Here is a 23,963-nt window from a genome sequence, read left to right on the forward strand (position 1 = left end):
TTAGTGATTGCGCTGTGTACTGATAAAATTTTCGTTTGTAATTCCCTTTAAAATGGCTGGCAAGCTTGAAAGTGAGAGTTTTGTGGTGCTGAAAAGAAAAAGAGACACCCATTTTAGATTTTCTATGTACAGTATTATTTTTGCATTTTCGACTTACGACCTGGATTTGGGTCCCTAACCCCATCGTAAGTCAGGGACTGCCTGTATATTCAAATTGCAAACACTGGCATGCACAACATATTATAATATGAATAATATGTTTCCTTGTTTACTTTATATCATTAGCTGAAATTTATAAACAATTTAGATCCTCTTAAAAACTACAGCATGCCCTGACAATTCGCAGACCCCATTATTCGTGGATGACACCCTGGATGTAACCAAGAATATCTAAAAGTAGTTTTAAAGTTGCTGGCATTTTCACAGCCAGGACAGGGAGCCATTTGTTCTAGAGATAGTAATTTCTTTTACCTGTATTGCATAGATGTGTGTATAGACACACACACACACAAAACACATACAAATAAATAATAATTGGAAAATCCTCTCACAAATAATCAGAAACAAATGTATTAAAAATGTGAGAGTCTACCCACAAGTCCACTCCGTGCAGAACCTCTTTCACTTTACTGTATATGCCACTTTAAATCTACAAATATCTGATGCAAATGAAGTTTACAAATATCTATTTTTCTTTTGCATTTGCATCTATTAACATTGCTGGTACAGTACAGTGACCCCTCTTTAACGAACACCTCGGTTAACGTAATTTCGATTAACGAACTGCCTTCCATAAGGATCTTCAATTCGATTAACGAAAAAAAATTCGGTTAACGAAGTTCTTACGAACCGACCTCAACATGTTTTCGCTTGCACTGACCGGGCAACCAGCTATAGTATCAGTCCGCCAATACATTAATCGGTTCTAGGGCTTAAATTCCTTACTATTTTAGTAAATATCAAGAAGTTTATACTATTCAATAATTTTAAAAGTTTAATATTCAATTTTTTAGTCATTTTAACAATTATTGAACATAATTGAAGGTAAAGTGACTAGTTTAATGCGCGGCATCCAGCCTCTTAACACAGCAAACAGGAGTTAGTCTCTCTCTGTTTTCACTGGAGGTAACATCTTGCTTGAGACTCTCTTTAACTAAACGCTTTTTTTCTGTGTTTCCAAGCAAATTATTGGTCATTTTGAAATATATTTTACATTGACAATATATAATGCAGTGCAGTGTTGATTTAAAGAAAATAATCTTGAATTACACCAAGAAAGCTAAAATTTTATGGGTGAAATGGCGCCATGGGGTGACTTCTCTTCCACCCCAATGCCTTCTCTTCTTCCTTCTCCTCCACCCCCATTCTAAATCCCATCATCATCATCATCATCATCCAGGAGCCTTCTACATACACACCTCAAAGTAAGTGAACTTTTCTACCATTTTTGTTGAATTTAGGAAATTTTCGGTGAGCTGGAACCAATTACCCAAAAACCCATTGAAACAATGGTTTCGGTTAACGAACGAACGACCTTCTGGAATGGATTGAGTTCGTTAACGGAGGGGTCACTGTATAAGAAACTCGTTTTTTTTTATCAGGGGCGAACAATACGAGAGAGGTTTATACACGACTATATACAGTACATCACCCATTTAGCAATACAACACTGCATAAGAACAAGGGTTACTGTAACAAACATATTGTAGTTTATGTATACAGTGGTCCCTCGGTTAACGAGATTTCGGTAAACAAGTTACCTTCCATAAGATTCTTAACTTCGGTTAACGAGCAATCCCTTGATTAACGAGTTTCTTACGAGCCGACCTGAACATGTTTTCGCTTGCATTTGGCGGTCCACCAGCTGTAGTATTAGTCCGCCAATACAGTAATCGGTTCTAGGGGTTAAATTCCTTATCATTTTAGCAAATATCAAGAAGTTTATACTATTCAATAATTTTAAAAGTTTAATAATAAATTTTTTAGTCATTTTAACAATTATTGAACATAATTGAAGGTAATGAAACTAGTTTTATGCGCGCCATCCAGCCTCTCAACACACCATACAGGCGTCAGTCTTTGTGTCTTTTCAGTGGAGGTAACATCTTGCTTGAGACTCTTCAACTAAATGCTTTTTTCTGTGTTTGCAAGCAAATTATTGGTCATTTTGAAATTTATTTTACATATTGACAATATATAATGCAGTGCAGTGTTGATTTAAAGAAAATAATCTTGAATTACACCAAGAGAACTAAAATTTTATGGGTGAAATGGCGCCATGGGGTGACTTCTCTTCCACCCCAATGCCTTCTCTTCTTCCTTCTCCTCCACCCCCATTCTAAATCCCCATCATCATCATCATCATCCAGGAGCCTTCTACATACACACCTCAAAGTAAGTGAACTTTTCTACCATTTTTGTTGAATTTAGGAAATTTTCGGTGAGCTGGAACCAATTACCCAAAAACCCATTGAAACAATGGTTTCGGTTAACGAACGACCTTCTGGAATGGATTGAGTTCGTTAACGGAGGGGTCACTGTATAAGAAACTCGTTTTTTTTTATCAGGGGCGAACAATACGAGAGAGGTTTATACACGACTATATACAGTACATCACCCATTTAGCAATACAACACTGCATAAGAACAAGGGTTACTGTAACAAACATATTGTAGTTTATGTATACAGTGGTCCCTCGGTTAACGAGATTTCGGTAAACAAGTTACCTTCCATAAGATTCTTAACTTCGGTTAACGAGCAATCCCTTGATTAACGAGTTTCTTACGAGCCGACCTGAACATGTTTTCGCTTGCATTTGGCGGTCCACCAGCTGTAGTATTAGTCCGCCAATACAGTAATCGGTTCTAGGGGTTAAATTCCTTATCATTTTAGCAAATATCAAGAAGTTTATACTATTCAATAATTTTAAAAGTTTAATAATAAATTTTTTAGTCATTTTAACAATTATTGAACATAATTGAAGGTAATGAAACTAGTTTTATGCGCGCCATCCAGCCTCTCAACACACCATACAGGCGTCAGTCTTTGTGTCTTTTCAGTGGAGGTAACATCTTGCTTGAGACTCTTCAACTAAATGCTTTTTTCTGTGTTTGCAAGCAAATTATTGGTCATTTTGAAATTTATTTTACATATTGACAATATATAATGCAGTGCAGTGCTGATTTAAAGAAAATAATCTTGAATTACACCAAGAGAACTAAAATTTTATGGGTGAAATGGCGCCATGGGGTGACTTCACTTCCACCCCAATGCCTTCTCTTCTCCCTTCTCCTCCACCCCCATTCTAATTCCCATCATCATCATCATCCAGGAGCCTTCTACATACACACCTCAAAGTAAGTGTATTTTTCTACCCTTTTTGTTGAATTTAGGCAATTTTTGGTGAGCTGGAACCAATTACCCAAAAACCCATTGAAACAATGGTTTCGGTTAACGAGTTTTTCGATTAACGAGCAACCTTCTAGAATGGAATGTCATCATTAACCAAGGGACCACTGTAGTACTGTACCTTGATTTCACCTTCCTGAGTACCTCTAGGACAAACTTGAGAGGATCAGAAGTGTGATACACATAAGTCATCAGTTGGTGAGGTACAGCTAAAGATCCTGCCTCAATTTGCTCCCGATAGATCATCAGAGCCTCCAGGATCATATCAGCCTATGGTAAAGAAAATATATATACTGTATACATAAAAGTTGTTTTTTTAAAGTAAATTTGAAGTACAGCACAGAAAAACTCCTCAAGTCTAACTTCTATAAGTCGGATTTACCGCCAAGTCTGACTCGGTCTGAGTTGCCGGCGCATCACCAGAAACAGAGATATCTTTACAATAAACAAGAATTAAGATATCACCACTTTTTGCAATGACCATATAACTGCTGGCTCACTTGAACTATAAAATAAGAAAAATGAAGAGCATGGGTGTGTGCGTGTGAAATGATCGTATGTGTGGAGACAGTGAGCTGTAACTGTATCGTCGACTCGCCAACCAGCAACTGCTCTCCCCCTCCCCCCCTGATGTGACATTATGGCACACACACACATTTCAGAATTAGCTGGGTGACTGCCCGGCTGAACTGTATCAAGTCACTCAGAGGATGGCTTGAGTGTGGAAGGAGCTATTTTTGTATATAATATATGTGCTATTGTATTTTATGATATGCTGTGCATAAATTTTACGGTTTAATATTGCATTTTTTTTCATTTTTTACGTACGCAATTTGAAATTTGTTTTAATTAGGTTCACCTTTTGCTCACTAAATTGTTTAACTATGAACCACATCATTTATAGAAAACTTTGGTGTTGATAAATCAATCGTTTGACTTTGAAACCGTTTATAAGAAACTCGTTAATTATTAATATTTTCATTAAGGAGAACTGTACAGTACTTACTCAGTGTTTACCGCCCTGCTGTTTGAACCTGTTGTTTGCCCTGTGTACTTTGCTGCTATCGCTTGTTTAGCAATAATTTAATAGAATATTAGGTTTTCAGGAATGCAACCCATTGTACACAGATACCTGTACTGTATGTACAAAACACCAAAGAAACTGGTTCAGTGAGGCACTTAAAGAAACTGTCATAGCTGCCATTTAGTGTAGGTGTTACAAAGAACTCCATCTCTAATAATGTTTTTATATTATTGGACTAGTGTATTACTAACCTTGTTACGTGCTTAAAGACCTTAGTTGTTGAAGCACAGTACAGTAATAACAGTATAACAACAGTGAGGTAAATTCAACTCATACCTGTAATATGGTACTGTATTCTCTCCATTGATTCATGATGGAAAAAGCAACTTTCAATAAGTAATCATATAAGTAAGTAAAAAAAATTATTTTTGGACATATATTATGAAAATAATGATATACATTACGGCACCGTATCATTTTTTTTTCAGGTTCTTGCTCATAAATTAGAGCACGGGACAATTTTTTTTTCGCAACTGCAAATTTTTGCAAATCAAATGCTCGTAAATCATGGTCTGTCAATAGAGATACCCTGTACAGTATGTATGTGAAAAACACAATTTCAAGTAAGCATTATAAAAATAAAGAAATGAACTAACAGCCTGTTCTGTGTGATGGCTGGTCATGGATGGTCTAACAGCCTGTGCTCCTTCTTCTCCAGGCACCACAGGCCTCTGAGTGGCAGTTGTTCCCCCTCCTTTTTCCTCTTCCTTCTGGCGTTCTTCCTCACGCTCCTCTTCTAATACCAAAGGCTCTTGTGTGCGCTCCCATAACCGTATTGAACGATCCTGTCCACCAGTTGCCACCCAGGCACCTTTTGGACACACAGCTAAACACCTGAAATTATTATATTGAAAAGAACTGGAGGTTAAGAATGTGTTGCATTGCCTACAGATGATAAGAGATATCAAGACTAATAAAAATGTTCAACAGTGAGGAAAATGGAGAGTAACATAAATTTTTTATTGCTTACTAACCTGACAATGCCAGTGTGACCCTCAAGGGTAACAATCCTCTGGAAGTTATCAGCATCCCACTGCTTCACTGAGCCATCCTGACCACAAGAGAAAAACATGTGGGTTTTCGGTATGAATCGAAGATCAGTCACTCCTCCTTGATGGGCATTCTTTAACAATCTGACAATAAAAATATTTTAGTTTCAATTAAATCAATAAATTAAAAGGTGAGAAAAATTATATCACAGAATGCTATAATGCAGTTTAACATTTTTTTTAAAGTAATATTGTACAGTACGTACATGGTATCTGGTAATATAATACAGAATATGGTAATTTCTTTTAATTTAATATATGGTACAGTACTGTATTTTATAAAATTTATAATTTTGTTATTGTGGGGTAATGTTTGGGGAAAATATTTTAACAGTGAACATGATTTTGCTTCGGTAATCTTCAAAACTTTAAGGTTTGGTCATGTTTGGTTTCATCTACCACCACAGCACTGGATATAAATCATTGAGTAAAATTCAGTACTGAAATTCTTACACATCTGCTAACACTACTGCTTCTTGTCATGTAAAACTGTTGCAGGTCTGATTGTTTATAAACTTCAAATCATTTTTATAGTAAACATGATTTTGCTTGGTTTACTTTTATTAGTGTAGGTAAAAACCTAACTGTGATTTGTGAAAATATAGAAGTTTGTAGATAAAGATGCACACATATATGAGACTGGACAATTGTTAGCTTACATAACATTCAATGCTAACATTCATAACTCGAGCCAACTTACTTTGTTGTTGCATGTCCTCAAATATTTTTGTGATTCTTGCAGCCATACAGCCCAAAAGAAAATGTTCATACAGAATCACTTAGAGATCAATGAAAATTACCAGGTACATGCAACACTGCACAAAAGAATGGTGTCTGTGCATACTGTACCAGTAACATCCACCTCAGCAATTCGTCAACTGACTACCCACCATCATGACCAACGAGTATCAGCTAGCCTGTACATCTATCTACACCCATTATTACTACTAGAAGGCAATGCATAGAGCTCCATAAGCTTATATATAATAAACATAAAAATCATACATTTTACCTTCTTTGGTCGCCAAAATCTGTTCCATATATACGGAGGCTTGTGTCTTTACTCCCAGTCACTATCATAGTCCCATCTGTGGAGAAATCCATGCAGGTGGCAGGAAGAGCCTTCCCATACAGCTCATGACACAGCTGTTAATGACAATGTTAAAATAAAAAATCTGAATCTTAATATAGTTTTAAAGAATTACTAAATGAGGGAAAAAGGAGTACAGGTGATGTAGCTTAGAAATAAAGAAAATACTGTACTGTATACAGTGTATAATACAGAACAGTATTTTAAATTAATAATAAAGTAAATAATACAATAATATATAAATGTAACTATTACATCGCGAGGTTCAAATACTGTACTCGGTAATAAAGTTGAGATCTATTGTGTAAAAATTTTCTTATAGTACACGCAATAGAACCAACAAAGGCCATCCAATTACCTTTATCAGATACGTACACAATAACCTGTACAGTCCTCCATCAGGGGTCTAATGTCTACATATTTTGTCCTACACCCTTTAAGTTTTTTTCTGCTGGAAAGTGAAGAATCTGGAATCATGGGTACACACCGACTCCTCATTCATTCACTGTTTGTCATTCATTCTTACTGCTTTAACAGATATATTCTACTAAGGTAATCTCTTTCTACAACAAAAACCCAAATATCTATACTGTACAGAGTAGGCATATACTTCAACACAATATAATGTGCACAGAAAAACATACATTAACATCTTGGTTACCAAATACTGTACCTCTTTACATAGTCCCCAGTATAGACCTGACTCAGTTCTTGCTACCAAACACCCACATCACAAACAGTCTGGGGCTGCTTCATTAATTCCAATTTTGTTTTGACTGACCAATCTCTTATTAACCAATTAACCTTACCTACACCATATAATTTAGTTAAAGGAAAATTCTTTATATATATATATATATATATATATATATATATATATATATATATATATATATATATATATATATATATATATATATATATATATATATATATATATATATATATATATATATATATATATATATATATATGATAACCACAAGGAAAGAAGAAAACACGAAGTTCCCAAGCGCTTTCGTGTAATTCACATCTTCAGGGGTGAGTACAGACTAAAGAGAAATACAAACCAAGGTGTATATATACAGAGGAGGGTGAGACCAGGTCCACAATGGTCAGGTATTAGGTAATGACCCTACTAATCTTTAAATAGCACACAACGGTTGGTGGTCAGGTCAGATGGTCAGGTGACCCGACCTTCTCACCTGGTTACAAATCTTCTTAATTACAAAATTGCCCAGCTTGTACATGCCGTTACTCAAATTCATGTTGAATGCTAGGTATGTTTAATAAGACTAGATTCTATGATAGTAGGAACATCATAGAATCTAGTCTTATATATATATATAATATATATATATATATATATATATATATATATATATATAAAGAGAGAGAGAGAGATACACACTGTATAACACATTGGAATACTTTAACCTTTAAAGTATCTGAGAAGTAAAGGGTTTCTTTCAAGTCCAAGGTTGCCACTGCCAGAAACCTTCCATTGCTTGAACATCTAACACAGGTAACTTGGTCAGCAACCTTAAAAAAAAGAAAAAATTAACAAACTAACATAATAACGTGTTGTTAGACATATCATCGTTGGTAACTGTGTAATTAATTTTTGTTACCTTTCTCCACAATGCTTCACATGGTACAGTATATAGAGTGAGCACTGGCAAATGCATAAAAAAAAAAATTTCTAATGCTGTACAGGTAGTTCTGCTATAACGCGATAATTGTGTTCTTGTAAAATATCGTGTTATAGAAAATCGCGTAATAGAAATAACAGGGCTTATGGAGAAAATAGGGTTAGGTGCAGATTACTCGAAATCGAAAAAATTTAGTAGTTAGCCTAACACAAAGGATAGCACAGTCTAAATAAATGTTACATTCATATCTAATAATGAAATCATACAGTAAATGTAACACTTTACTTGATGGGGGAGAAGGGTGATTTTGAGGTTGATAAAATCGAGCTTCTCTTCAAGTGTTATATCCTTTCTTTTACGATCATCACCGGGAATTCTATCACCAGAACGCTTCTTGTTGATATTCTTCTTTACTATATTCACAGTTAATACAGTGGGGTATGCTATAACGAACGGATTCTACTACGAATATTCCTATAACGAACGGTTTTACCTATAAAATTGAGAATGCTATAACGAACGAAACTCCTACAACGAACATTATTTAATTTTTTTTTTCTAATTTATTGTTTTTTTATTACAAATATTAATGATATTCTTTATTTCAGGGGTTTAGATGCATCTTTATGCACTTTTTTACAATTTTTACAATTTTATATTATATTTTTCAGTGTTAAGTGGTTGTATTTGGGGGCCTGGAACGGATTAATCCTATAACGAACGAATGCTATAACGAACAAGGTTCTAGAACCAATTAGATTCGTTATAGCATACCCCACTGTACCACAAAATTGGAGAAATAGTAAGCAAAAATCGCGTTATAGCAAACAAGCGTTCGCGTTATACAAATATCGTTCCTAATTCATAAATCGCGTTAGAGCAAATTCGCGTTATCAAAACACGCGTTATAGCAGAAATCACTGTACTGCCATAACAACAAAAGAGGAATAGCACTCTGTTGTCTCACCCCAAGGAACCAAATAAGGTAAAACTATAATAGCCAGACAAAGTTGGTGACATGTTGCTTCCTCTGCTATGAGCTGAGTTGGTCACTTCATCATATAACTCGAGACATGAATGCCTGTTAGGGAGAGTGTTGATACAGCAGCATACTGTAAACCAAACGTTTGGTACACAAGGAAGCAACATGGCCGGTACTACACTCAACCGCATTCACTTCCCCAAGTTGTAAACTTAGGTACAGCAAGCCCTTACAATTCTTTGTTTTTTCAATTTGTGGATGACACCCTGGATGTAACCAAGAGTGTCTGTGGGTAGTTTTAAAGTGGTGGCATTATTGCGGCCGGAACGGAGAGCCAAGGGTGGTGAATGACTTTGCTGGCTCCCCACAGTCGACCAGGATGTGCAGCACATCGTCCAGTTTGCCCGTCAAGTGGGAGGTGAGGGGTTCAACGATCCTCAAGAGGAAGAGGTGCAAGAGGAGCTCCTGGGCCATGCTGGGGAAGAGCTAACCTTGAAAGAGCTGGCTGAGCTTGTCGAGGAATAGCGTCGTGAGGATGAGGAGGAAGAAGGTGAAGTGGAGGAGGTGCCCACCTTAACTGTCACGGGCCTCAACAGGTGCTTGCTGGCTAGTAGAACACTCGTGGACATGTTTTTCGAGACTGATTCCTCTATTGAGAGATCAGTCAGCTTTAAGAGAAGGCTGGAGAGGTTCCTGCTTCCTTACAGTGAAATAATGAAGGAACCCAAGCACCAGGTTGCCCAGCCCCCAATCACCATGTTCTTCCTGCCTTCGTCCACTCCAAGCCCTACACCTTCTACACTTGCAAAAAAGCATCAGCCTCCAGTTCGTGCATCTACTCCTCCTGACTCTGATTCCAACATGGACGACCATCCTCCTGCCACCCCCTACTCTGACCTCTCTCCGCTCTCCTCTGCCTCCTCTTCTGAAGCAGATGAGGAGCACTTGTAATTCCCGTCTTCATCTTCATCATCAACATCATTGTCATTTTCATCATGATAATTCATCAGTGGCAGGGGAGAGAGTAACAGGCTCTACAGCATGGAATGGTGAGTGTTAATCTATTTTTTTTTATAATAAACACAGAGTTGTCAATTGTTGTTTGTGGGAATATTAATTCAATCACTCTAGTAGTGATACAATGTTTCTTATTATGTTATCATCGGAAAATGCATGGTTTATATAATTTGTTTATCACTGAGCCTGTCACTATTTTCATATTAAACTACAAAATATGTATTTCTCCCATACGTACGCCTGGCTACACCTGGCAATGGAAGCAGTAAGGGGAGTGAGTGACTGTGTTTGTCTGCCATTGTAACTCTCCTCGCTCCCTGCAATATTTCACTGGATTTACTGTTATTATTAGTGTTTACTGATAGAATAGTGATAAATCATGGTAGTATTACACCACAATTACCAACATCCTTCATGTTGGGCTGGCTAGATGGCTACAAAAGAAATTTTGTAAGTTTGATCTAAAGTATGTATCAACCCAGTTGGCACTCAGATGCCATTCGTTCTAGAGAAAGTAATTTTTATGAGAAAAAATTGCAGTATGGCAACCAAACCAATCCAACTTTAATAACAAAGCACGGAGTTGACTTGAGGGTAGACTCTCACATTTTTTTCTACATTTCGATACATTTTGTTGTCTTGTTTTTTATTATTTGTGAGATGATTTTCCCATATAATAAAAAAGTTAGTATATTATTTCTTACCTTGAGAGCCCTACTGTCCTGCACAAAGCTCAGTCTTTTCCCTTGACCTTCACCATCATCACGAACCAGTTCAAATTTCCAGAACTTGACCATTTTATCACTGCCACCAGTCACAAAGCCACGCTGAAAGGTAATTTGAAACTTATCATTCCCTAAATTCACTATAAATATACAGCACTGTATTCTTCTAAGTTAAAACAAGTAATCATCACATCTGCAGTGAATTAAAATTCCTACTTTTACTAGTGTAATTGGTGCTCTTACTTCATTACATATTTGTTGAGGCCTCTTGTTACCTCATTTCTTTATTCTGAGTGTTTCAGCAGTGATTGTGTGAAACTTTCCCAGGCAATTAGAACTAAGTGAGCATGCAAACAATGCTCCAAGTCACAAAAGAGCTACAAAAAATAAGAAAGAAGCTTTTATTCAGGTCAAATGAAAGTGTTTACAAAATCTAATAAGCTGCACATATGTAATATTATGGATTTATATTCCTCATTATAGAGTGCAGGGTACTGTATATGTACCCAATATATAGCATCTACACATCTACAGTCTTAATTTTCTTTAACCAAATAATAATGAAACTAATTTAATACATTAGGTTCTCTTTGCCTACATGCTATGGATGGGCAGCAGCCTGATGAATCACAATTATCTAGTTTGCTGTGTACAATACAGTATTTGCAGCCCCTGGGTTACGGAAGTGCTCCGTTCTTGAAAATCTTTCCGTAACACAAAACCATTTTTCCCATTGGCTGAGCAGTTGTTTCAAGAATATAAAGGATTCATTCGTCCAAAATTGGAGTACTGCTCTCATATCTGGGGTGGCTCTTCTTCTGTTCAACTGTTAGACAGGGTGGAATCAAAGGCATTTTGTCTTATTAACTCTCCTCCTTTAGTTAATAATCTCTCTTCCCTTTCTCTTCATCACAATGTTGCTTCACTCTCTCTCTTTTACAGGTACTTTAACGGGCAATGTTCGGTGGATTTGGCATCCTGTGTACCACCAGCATGGCCATGGGCTCGTAACACTCGTCTTGCCCGCGGTGCCCACCGTTTCTGTGTGGATGTCGGTCACACTAGAATAGCCTGTTATAGTACATCCTTCTTTCCTCAAACAGCCAAACTGTGGAATGCTCTGCCTTCTTCTGTGTTTCCATACTCATACAATGTCTCACTTCAAAAAGCTGTTTTTCTGGCATCTTCGTGGTACTGTATAGATTAATAGTATTTTTACTCTTATTTTTTTGCCCCCAAGGCCCCATTGTGGGTCGATGACCTGTGCCCGGGTGGGCTATTCCCCGAAAAAAATAAATAAATAAATAAAAAATGCTGCCAAATTTAATGGTTTCAAAAGTAAATTGTGAAGGTTTTGTTACTTGTAACTTGGGAATAAGAAGCTCTATGGAATAACCTTATTATTGACAAATCCACTGTTTCCAAGAGCAATTGGTCTACGAGGACTTCTTCCTGCAAGCAGTTATTTCCTAAATTTCAAATATAGTGAAAATAATGACTCGATAGAAAATTTAATTATAAAAGCCCAGTCAATATTTTCTACTACATGACAAGAACAGCCTTTCCTGAAAAATGCACATCAATCCTAAACATGGAAAATAACACTTACCCCATCATGAGTGAGTGCAACTGACCACACGCCTGTGTCTGTGTCCATCTCATTGGGCTCATGGGCCATTATGTCCTCCAGCTGTGCAGACGATCCTAGATCAAACAGCTGAAGCCGACCTGATCGTGTACCAATCAGGGCATGACGGTCACCAGGTACAACAATGAGTGAGACAGCATAGTCACAGAGGACCGTAGTTATAGCTTGTGTGTCTCCTCTGTGTAGAAAATCACCAAGCACAAAATTTTAAAATCACTATGTACACAAGTCTCTCAAAAATGAATTCTACATATCCTCAAAGTAGCTATTTGAGTCCTCAATGACAAGCAAATTATTTCTTGCCATTTGAGTTTAAAGGACACAAGAGTGCAGATCTCCTTAGGGTTGAATTAGATACTTTAATTGGAAGTTCCAGCAATTTGAAAATTTGCACTGAGGAGAACCTTAAGTTTTCCACCATCTACTGTTATCCTTATTTTGCTGGGGTTTGAATCATAAGAGATAATCTGTGGAAAAAGGCTTGGTAGACTGGAGAAGTTTATTTACCCATTTATCATTAAATTTCTTTAAAAAAATTTGCTTTTGTCTGTTAAGCTTTGCAGCACAGTTAACAACAGAGATAGATTCATGCACAAAATTATTTGAATCTCATGAACTTTGAGACTTTCTCTGCTACAATTTTCTTACAACTTTATTCCTAATCTATTTTCTGAAAAATTTGTTTCGTATCAACTTTTATCAAAATGGTAATCTGAAATTAATAACACATATTTTCTATGGAACATTAAAACAATTGTTTATAATGATGAAAATAGTTTAAAGCAGATTCTATAACTGAATACCCGGTATGAAAACAACAATATTAGAGAATTGACTCACCTATGCCACACTTTTAGGGAATCAGCACTCGCAGTAACAAGTTGATCACTGAGAGAGTTGAATGCTACAGCCCTCACTTCTGTCCTGTGACCTGGACGATCTAATAGACTCAGCTGTTTATGTTGAATCTGTCAACAGAAAAATTATATTGATTCACAAAATCCCACTTTATGATAGCCTGATTCAAGACCATGGACTTGCCGGTAAGCAACCTGTACAATATTGTATTATCACTATTATGAGACAATAAAAGGATACAGGGAGTCAGCATTATTTGTATACCCACTACTCATATACTGTACTGGACTAGCTTATACCTTTGAGACACCCTACCTATATTATACTTGATTGACTCTAGGTATTTGGAAAAATCTACTAATATAAAAATTGCGGTCTTAATTTTTTTTACTTCAATAACCAATCTTTGCATATAAAACACATGACATGAGTTTACCATACAGCATATCTACAAAGACACTGCAGCTTAGTATAATATGGGTACATGTACTGATTTATACAGTAGTCAAAACCTTACACATTATAACATGGGACTACAATAAAGTCATGCATATACTGTATATAAATACATTCAAAACACTGATAAAACTATCATATATTTACATGAACAAAATACATCTTACAATATTTGAAGTCCCTTTATTCTTATCCAGTGTTTGGCCTTTATCTTCTTTAGCATCAAGATAGGATTCATATACTGCCAGAGTATTATCTATATGAAGTGTTACCATCTTTATGGTCCCCAATCTCTCAGATAGTATATCCAGACCTAGCAACTTATTAGCTGCTCTCAGTGTTGGTAGTTTCTTAATTTCATCAGTAAGTTGTGTTGTTTCACTTCCTATAACAGCACTGCCAGACTCTCTGTTGAAAACAAATATTTCTTAGATTAATACTGTATAGGGTTTTCATTTACAATGTGCAGATGCAACATTGCAAATATTACCTTCAATATAGAGTACAAGCATTCCCCAATTTACAAAAGGATTCTCTTCTCCCTTCAACAAAATTTCATAAATTGATTATTTTGTAAATCAGATCACATTTTCCACTGACTCCCATTATAAAAGACAAGACATATTCATAAAAAACAAACTTAAAATACCACAAAACCTATTTTAATGAGAATTCATGAATACAGTGATTATGAGCCAATAATAAAAATAGGAAGTGAAATGCATGCAGTGGAGGCCATGGAAGTTGGTGACAAACTGCACCCAACCAAGACATAGGGTTTTATTTCATAGTAATGTACCAAAATTAAATCTACTGCACTGTACATACATATATTTTGAGGTGCTTTGATTTCAATGGATTTTAATTTTTATAAAGAAGAAATGATAAACTTATCCATTTAACATTACATTCTTTCCATTGACATCAGATTAAACTCTGGGTTACTACACACATGAACATTCCCATACCCACACTGGAAATATCTTGAGTCAGAGTCTTCCCAAAGCTTCATGTAGCATTACCATGAGCCATGATAACTAAAACACCATTAGTTAAGTTAACCACTCTTAATACAGTAAATTACAATACACTACTTATGTTGTTTTTAGTTTAATTTTCTTTATAAACTAACCAGGACAGTTAAAGAAAGTCCTGAAATACCTTTGTCAGTATCTCAGTATCTTCCACAGCTGGTAAAAAATTATGAACAAAAATTTAACTTCTGATTTTTCTTACATAAATTGAAACATGGAACAAAATTTTTTGGTAACTTGGAATTTTGGGTAAACCAGATCTTCATAAATCATGGACTGGCTATGCAGTATACAAAATAATTGTTACGGTATTATTATATCATCAAAATGCCCAAAAACTTTTATGTCAATGGGATCTAGCTTATAAATAAATACTAAACTATATACACACACATGTGCACACACACACATAGTGACATGTAACTGTATAAACAATTACTAATATCTATCAACTCTATCTATCTACTACCCTTAGTTACAAAGTTCTAGTAAATGTTAGAGAACACTGTATGTCTACTCTCAGAAGCAAAACTTTATTTTTATAATAAACTCCTTTAGTTCCTTACCTTGCTCTTTTTCTTGCTTTTTTTAATCTTTTTGAAACTTTTGCTTCTACTTCTTCTTCTGTTAAAATAATAAAAAGGTCCACAACTGGAGTCTTGCCATGACAAGCCACCACACGACCATCAGTGAGTAAGCCACACACTCGGTCTCCTCGAGAGCGAAGTACACTGCCTAATTTTACAATTTCCAAAATACTCTGTGAAAATTAAGCAAAAAACATTATAATAAATATTATTTAAGCTTATATATACAGTACAATACTGTAATTAGGTTTAGTCAGTGTCACAAAGTCATTTAAAAAAAAAGTACAGTAGTTTAAAAGTCATACACTTACAGCATCATCATCATCTATTTGGTCATCCTGATCTACACCTGAGGCAGCATGAGTCCCTTCAGTGTCAATATGAAACATCTTATTTGGAGGCTCATCTATTTTCTCTTCATCTCTGTCCTTTTTAACTTTATTGTCTGAAAGAAGAAAGAAAACATAACAAACTGAGGGATCATAACAGAAATACCATTTTAAAACAAGCATGGATTAGGGATCTTGTATACACCGAACCTTCACTAATTTGATATTTCAGGCTTATGTGATATTTTTTAACAATAGTTGTCTTCAATCAACTTAATGTTACAGGATTCTTACAGCCGTACCTCCCAAAAATAAAATTCAAGCAGAAACACTTGAAATTGATAAAGAAAACATGATATACAGTACTGGTACATACAGATATATAGTACAGAGGATAGGTACATTGAAAAGTGTGCATTTAACCTCCTTCTCACAGCCATGCATCAACTAACCACCCCTACCACCACCAACACCCTACATCAGCTAGCCAACATGTCCATCTACCACAGTACACCCATTTTTACCTTATTTTATGTTATAATAATAAGCAGTACAGTAATAACTGTAGTAATGCATAAATGAATTATTTAAGTTGTAGAAATGAATGATTTATTGAGAAGCTTGTGTTATATTCTCTTTCTGAAGGCTGACCAAGTGCTTCACCAAACTCATGTCCTTCATTAATGTCTAATTCTACTTCTAAAATAACAATATTCGCTTTCCTTAAAATGTGTGTTTGGCAAAGCACTCGCAGGTTTTTCTTGTACACATTATACACAATTTAAGATTTCTAAAGAATTTCTTTGGATGCAGTTGCCAGCAGTTATTTTTGCAGGTTATTTGATTGTTACTGAAATACCCTCACATATTTTTCTTGTTTAAAAAAAAAAAAAAAAGTTGAAATTTATCTTCTCAACTCCAGTACAGTATACAGTACAGGACATATAAACAATTGTCACTCAAGCAAGGCAAGACAGCTGACAGTCAATGTATGCCTTTGTGCCTAACATAATGAAAACCAATTAATGCTTTTTCTTATCTTAATATTATTATATAATGATGTATTGGATGTAAAATTAATTGTGTAACTAAATAAAAAATTAAGAAAATTACATATACAGGTATCTACCCAAAATTAAATAGTTAAAAAATAACAGCGCTCGGCCCAGGAATTATCTGTAAAGTCAGAAATCTGTAAACCCAGGGAGCGTCTGCAATGGAAAAAGACAGCAATATTTAAAGAATAATTTGGTGTAACTACTGTACCTGTATCAGTGAACCGCAGGGACCACACCCGAAGTTCTGCATCACTGCTCCCCGATACTAGTCTTGTATCATTCTTCAGCAGCACAAAGTCCCATACCTTTGGTAAGAAATAATATTACGTACAGTACTTCTAAAACACTGTCAACTTATTCATAATATCATCTCCTTCAAGGTTAAACAGGGGACTATTCAATTATACAGGACACCATTGTATGCTTGATATCAAATTCTTCAAAACATCCTCCATTCTTGGAACAATGGTGGACTGCAAGAATTTTGTCAGCCTTCAGCCTGATGCTGTGAATTGAACTTTCACTTACCCTGTTTCAGTGTGCCACAACTGATGCAATGGTCAAGTTCTTTCAAAATTTTAACTTTCTCTTCTATATTAATGTCTTTCTCTTTTTTTTTCTCACTTTATCCGGAAAGAAATGCAGCTGCTGAGAATTTAGACATCTTGGTAAGTGGTGCATATGATAAAATCAAGGAGAAATGAAAGAGTAAAAGCAAGCATCTTTGACTTTGAGTGAGTACTAGCTGAGTGACACTGACTGCAGCTGGGGATATGCACGTAAGCAGTAATTGAATTGGTTTGGCAAAACATTTGCAATTTAAAGGAAAATGATATTAAATTAGCTAGCTGCTAAATACAAAATCTTACAAAAAAATCGTGAAATACCCTGAGGCTACTGTGCATCAACAGAGAAGTACCAAAACCTACCCTCATTATCTGAAGTTCTGAACCTCTCTAAATATGTAGGGGAAGAGAGAAACACTGCTCTGAAACAAGTACTGTACAGAGATATCTTCGTTAGCCGGAACAATTGGTGCAGAGCACTTCCGGGAATGAGAAATTTCCGGGAAACAAGACGACTCTCTCAAAGCCAAAAAATCCCTCATCCCAGGAATTTTCTGGTTAACGGAAAAATGTTCTTGGAAGTTCCCGAAATTGCACATTATAAAACATCTCTCGAACCCAGAAAAACATCCCCCATCCCTGGAATTTTCCAGATACAGTACCAGAAAAACTTTCTCAGGATTCCAGAAAATGCACCTGATTTTCATCTCTCAAACCCTGAAAAAATCCCCCATGCCGGGAATTTTCCGGGTACTGGGAAAGATTTTCTGAGAAAATTTTAATTCCGACTATTGGAGAGTTCCCGTTAAGAGGGATTCTGGCTAACGGAGATATTACAGTATATTCTAATCACCAATGACCCTCTGAAAGAGAGACCTATGAGTTAATGAAGCCCTCCTTGCCTCTCTCTTGTATCTGGGATTAACAGAAGGATTAACACTGTAAAGCCCAATGCTAGTATCTTTGCTTGAAGCTCTGATACTCTAGAGATGTCAGAGAAGAGGGAAACTTTGCTCTGATATGAGCAGCTCTAATCACCAATGCTCCCCCAAAATTAAGATAATCAAACCCAGCTTGATACACTAACCATACCTCCCCTAAAGAAGAGGAAGTCAACTTTCAGTTAATGAGAATTCCATAATGCTAAAGAATTGGCAAAAGCTGTATTAGAATAGTAAGTTTCCACCCTTAAAGTTGAAATTCACAGTGGATTCACCATACTAATAACTATGGAAGTGCTTCCAAAGGATTCATATTACCTGTCCGTTAAACATAATAGTCTTTGAGCTGCAACCCCATAATGTTCAATGCATAGAAGATGGTATGATTGTCAAGCATCTTAGCATACTTATATTTTGACTATTCATTGAAAAATAATGAAAAAAAATTGAAAATATTAAAAGAACCTCTCCTTTGTTTCATGGGATATAAATTTCTTCTGTGTTTGGGTACTTTCTGAGTTCCCCTTGTCACCTTGAACACAAATGAACCACTGTTTCCATGGCAGTTTTATTCTGCTTGCTTGATGGAGGTTGGCAGATATTGATCTGCTACAACGTTCACACGAGCTGACTTGCCAGCATACTCCATGGCTTTCTTCAGAATTACAACAGTAAGATCTTCGAAAGAGTCCGGTAACTACAAAAGATCTTGTAGTTGAGCCATCAAGGCTATGATCCATGTGCAGCCTTCTGGTAATCCACCTACAAAATCAACCCCATCCTCCATTATCTCTTGGAGATAATTTTTCATGGTATAAGCTACTGTCTCATCTGTATTTGCAAGTGACCATGGAAAAGGACCAAGGCAGTGTTTAAGTAGTTCATTGAGGTTATGAGTATTAAATCATTACTGTAACATGACATCCTATTTTTCAGAAGAAAATATGATTTATATTTACTTTTAATAATTACTGTACATACAGTATAAAACTCCTTCAACACCATACATACATAAATCATTTAAAAGACCAATAACCTTATACTGTACATGCATGAATCTTCATAATGACTTGACACAGTTGACAAAATAGCTCTTGCATTAGATTTCACTCACCTCAGCACGATGACCTGTGAGAGTTCTAAAACAATGATTGACGTCTACATCCCAAAACTTGATGAATGAATCCCGACATGATGACACAATTACATTATGGTTCAGAAGGAAACGAAGCCGGGTTATCTTTCCTTTGTGCCCCTTCAAACGAACCATTCCACGTTCAGAAACCTGAAAAGTTTTGAATAATAAGCAAAATTTAAAGTCTCAAATACACACCCACTTTAAATGTGGAAAAAGATTAAATAATGATGATGATGATGATACATAGGATATGAACTCAGAAATCTGGAACTCTTGGAACAAAAGGCACCTCAAATTTGTAAATTTTCCATTTTTCTTAATAAGGTTACTTTCTTATGCCCCCCGCCATATGAAACAACTAAGTTAGGGAGAACTCATTGTTTACCATCCTGCCGTTTGAGACTGTTGTTTGCCTTCTGTGGTTTACTGTTATCCCTTGTTTACCAATAATTTTGCTTAACATTAGGTTTTTTCAGGAATACAACAGGTAAACGGAAGGTAAAAGGGTTGTGGGAACCGGTGCACTATACAGTACTATACTTGCACCATGCACATCTACTGTATAACTCCACAGAGAAGCCACTACAGGGATACTCCTCTCTTCAAAAGCTCTCTACTTCATTTCTTAACAAAAGCTCTACTAATTGGACATGAGACAATAAGTTTCAACTAACCACATCCCAGATGACAATTTCACCATCATTACTGCCAGAAGCCACTCTCATACCCTGTGGATCCCACGACAAGGCTGACACTGCACTACGATGCCCTGGAAGAAACATTAAAACATATACAGTGGGGTATGTTATAACGAATTTAATTGGTTCTAAAACCTTGTTCGTTATAGCATTCGTTCGTTATAGGATTAATTCATTCCAGGCCCCCAAATAAACCACTTAACACTGAAAAATATAATATAAAATTGTAAAAATTGTAAAAAAGTGCATAAATATGCATCTAAACCCCAGAAATAAAGAATATCATTAATACTTGTAATAAAAATCTATAAATTAAAAAAAAAAAAAAATGTTGTAGAGTTTCGTTCGTTATAGGAATATTCGTTGTAGAATCCATTCGTTATAGCATACCCCACTGTACAGTACAGTATATATACCTGTGCTGTATATGATAAATAAAAACAGAACCCTCTATTTTTTTTAATTTAAGAAAATGGGAAGCATTATTTAGTTGGACTAGAAAACAATGGAAATGTATCAGAGATGTTATATTGTATTAATGGTCAGTTATGAAAGTTCATACTGATAAAACGACTGGATGCAAGATCTGTTCTTCAATTATCACATACCAGTACATCTTCCAGCATACAAAACCTAGCCTGAGGCCTGATGCGGAGAATATAATACCTATCCCTAAATTTGTGGTCCTTTTTTATCCAAGGTACTAACTATTCCACTAACTTCAGAGAATAATACCTGTGCTCTGAACATTCAATTTAACCTATAGTATATATAATTATTTCAAAGTAAGGTATTAGTGAAAACAAGATAATTCAATTTTTTAGGTAGAATATTCAAACTATTACCATTAAACTTCAGTGGCTGGCCAACCCTTAGGTCAAACACAGCAACAGATCCATCAGAGTAACCCACAGCAATATGTGTGTTGTCTAAGGATCCAGAGGAAGGTGGACGGGGTTCCACCACTGTCACACTTGCACACACTCCAGCATCCAAAGTTAAAACCTGTTGAGTAAGATAAAAGGTGAAAAACAGTAATTTTGTATCCCGTATAACAATTCTATAAAAAATGTAAGAATGTTAAACTTTTCTGAGAAAAGTGGAGGGAATCAGTGCATGAGGACATGTCATAGCTGGAGACACATACAACATCAAAGAGGAGATGCACAACACTTGTCTCCATACAATCAGAATTCACTTACTCCTCCTGTTGTCTTTTCCAGTCTCCCCACATAAATATTAAAAAATTTCACAACATACCCACATAAAAAATACAGTGTGTGTTTGTGTGAGTGTGCACATGTAAAATACTGTATTTACTCTATACAGGTGCTCCTCTACTTACGAACGAGTTACGTTCCTGAGGCTTGTTTGTAAGTCAAACTTTACTCTTGTAGGTATTGGAAAAAATGAAAAGATTATGGATATTTAGTACAGCTATACCCTTTAATACAGCCTTAAAACCTGGCTCACTCTTCTCCTCTTTCGTAATGTTTGTTCTATCTGGAATAATCTTCAAAGTAATCCAGTCTCATCCACATTAAACACCATAAATAAATACAATAATGAAAAAAGAAGAAGATAAAGAATGAGAAACAATACAGTATGTATGTTGTGTTGTCAATAGTAAGAGAAGCAATTGAGACCCTTCAATTGTGTGTAAATGAGGTACAAAGTCAGATCAGCAACCTGGGACTTGGTCACATATGGCAGCAGGGTCTACCATTAGACAACACATTATGCTTCCAATATCTTCTCATTATTCTATTTTACTAGACTAAAAAATTCTTTCTTATTAAATAACAAAGCAAGTTTAATAAAGCCTTATTACTGTATGTGCACATATAAACCAGTAAGAACTGTATTAGTGATATATTTTATTTAAGATGGAGCAAGGTGAGTGACATCCTTGCTGTAACACTGTGAACAGGACCATTATGACTGTTGGGATTCAATAGGCTTCAGCTTGTTGGCAGAGATGCCGCCTACATTATCTTGGTAAATGTCTTTCTTTTTGTAACTGTTAACCCGGATTCTAAACATTTCTATACTGTATAGACTGCCAAAGTTTTTTATATTTATCAAAGAAAACAAAGGCGTACATAAATTAAGAAAACACGAAATACGAATTTATGAAAGCAGGCAGTAACAAAACAGCTGATTGCAGCAGGTTCAGCCATAGTTTTTCTTTTTAAATATCTCATTGCTTACTAAAAGGCAATGCAATTTCAATGAAGCCTTATTTATGCATGGAAATATGATTTTCCATAACTATGGCAAAATAAATTCTGTTGAAGTTTCCAGTTACCCGTGAAATCACTAATTAGAGGTAAACTGGAAGCAACATTCATAAATGTTTAAGGGTTAAGTTTTCAAACCCAATTGGTCGTTTCTCCATTTATTAAGAAAATAAACTATTGCACAATTACTAGGATATCACCGTAATTAATGCTGTGAGTTGTGAGTGAAAATAAGGGATGAAGCATATGTGTAATTAGCTTTGTAGGCCCACGTCTAGTGACCGTAAGGGATGGGAACAAATAGGTCAAGGGTCGACTTCTTTATTCATGACTTTGCAGTCAAGAGACAAGAATTCAGTGAAAATATACTGTCACATGTCCAATGGATGACTACTCACAGCTCATAGGAAAATTACCGTGGGTGATGTAATTATATAAACCTAATGAATATAACCCACACTTAGCCCCTGTCTAACACATTGTCATTAAAAAAAAATGTATACAGTACAGTACCATGAATTTATGAAATACTGTATATTACTTGCTTAAAAAGCTGTGTTTACAGGAAATATTAGTGTTTAACAGTTTAGCACATCAGCTCAGTGTGTTGTTTTCTTTCGTCCTGTAAACATTGTCACCGAGACTTTTGTGAATTTTATCGACAATAACTACATGTTGCATTGCCAATTCTATGTCAGGCTAACATTAAGAAAGAAGTGCAAGTACAGTACTGTACTGAGTTCCCATAATTAAGTTAAGTTGAATTTCTACTGTACTGTATAATATTTATTACCATATAAGATGTGTATTTTGGTGGTCAGGAATGATATGAAATTCTTAATGCTGGGATGGATCTTGTGCAAATTAGTCCGGCATACAAACATTAGCAACACAGTATATTAATTATCCCTCTTTACCATGACATATAACACATATGTAAAACAGGTTTCCTTTCCACATCATAAGCCTTGCACTGCTAAGAATCATTATAGCTATAGTAATTATTAATAACAGTAGAAGGCAGAGACTGGGATGGATGAATGAAATTAAAAACTGGGTCCCCAGAGAGATACAAAACCTTAGAGGATTGGTAAAAACAGCCCAAGAACATTTAGAGCAGAGAACTGTGGTCATCAACCCACAAATATGTGGACAGTACTCTGATTGATTGATTGACCTAAGTCTTAAAATAAATGATAAAAGCAATATTAATATACTGTACCAGTAGTACATCAAGCATCAAATGTACAGTACAGTGTATAAATTTGTTAGTACAGTACAGCACAGTATTTCAATACAGGTTGTACCTCTCTAGTCCGGCATTCTGTGGTCCGGAAACTCCCGTGGTCCGGAACGATTTTAGTTTGTCCAATAGGTAGATAGGCAGCTACTATATTTATTTA

The 23,963-nt window shown here is 35.7% G+C and overlaps 1 protein-coding gene across 2 annotated transcripts in view; it reads right to left on the bottom strand.

The window, feature by feature from the left end:
* LOC121866460 (WD repeat-containing protein 3-like) overlaps nt 1-23,963 on the bottom strand; it is a 32,361-nt gene that overhangs the window by 4,225 nt on the left and 4,173 nt on the right. For both annotated transcript variants that reach the window (XM_042366166.1, XM_042366165.1), the window contains exons 3-17: nt 21,166-21,325; nt 20,297-20,391; nt 19,599-19,769; nt 17,186-17,282; nt 15,902-16,035; nt 15,570-15,763; nt 14,137-14,377; nt 13,496-13,623; nt 12,617-12,833; nt 10,987-11,109; nt 8,069-8,173; nt 6,554-6,687; nt 5,467-5,625; nt 5,089-5,326; nt 3,530-3,678 (exon numbers count right to left, since the gene is read on the bottom strand). In XM_042366166.1, coding sequence (XP_042222100.1) covers nt 3,530-3,678; nt 5,089-5,326; nt 5,467-5,625; nt 6,554-6,687; nt 8,069-8,173; nt 10,987-11,109; nt 12,617-12,833; nt 13,496-13,623; nt 14,137-14,377; nt 15,570-15,763; nt 15,902-16,035; nt 17,186-17,282; nt 19,599-19,769; nt 20,297-20,391; nt 21,166-21,325 — 2,345 coding nt within the window. The remainder of the gene's footprint in view (nt 1-3,529; nt 3,679-5,088; nt 5,327-5,466; nt 5,626-6,553; nt 6,688-8,068; nt 8,174-10,986; nt 11,110-12,616; nt 12,834-13,495; nt 13,624-14,136; nt 14,378-15,569; nt 15,764-15,901; nt 16,036-17,185; nt 17,283-19,598; nt 19,770-20,296; nt 20,392-21,165; nt 21,326-23,963) is intronic.

Source organism: Homarus americanus, unplaced genomic scaffold (genome assembly GCF_018991925.1).
Source record: "Homarus americanus isolate GMGI-L3 unplaced genomic scaffold, GMGI_Hamer_2.0 scaffold16430, whole genome shotgun sequence".
In the NCBI taxonomy this organism is placed as follows: domain Eukaryota; kingdom Metazoa; phylum Arthropoda; class Malacostraca; order Decapoda; family Nephropidae; genus Homarus; species Homarus americanus.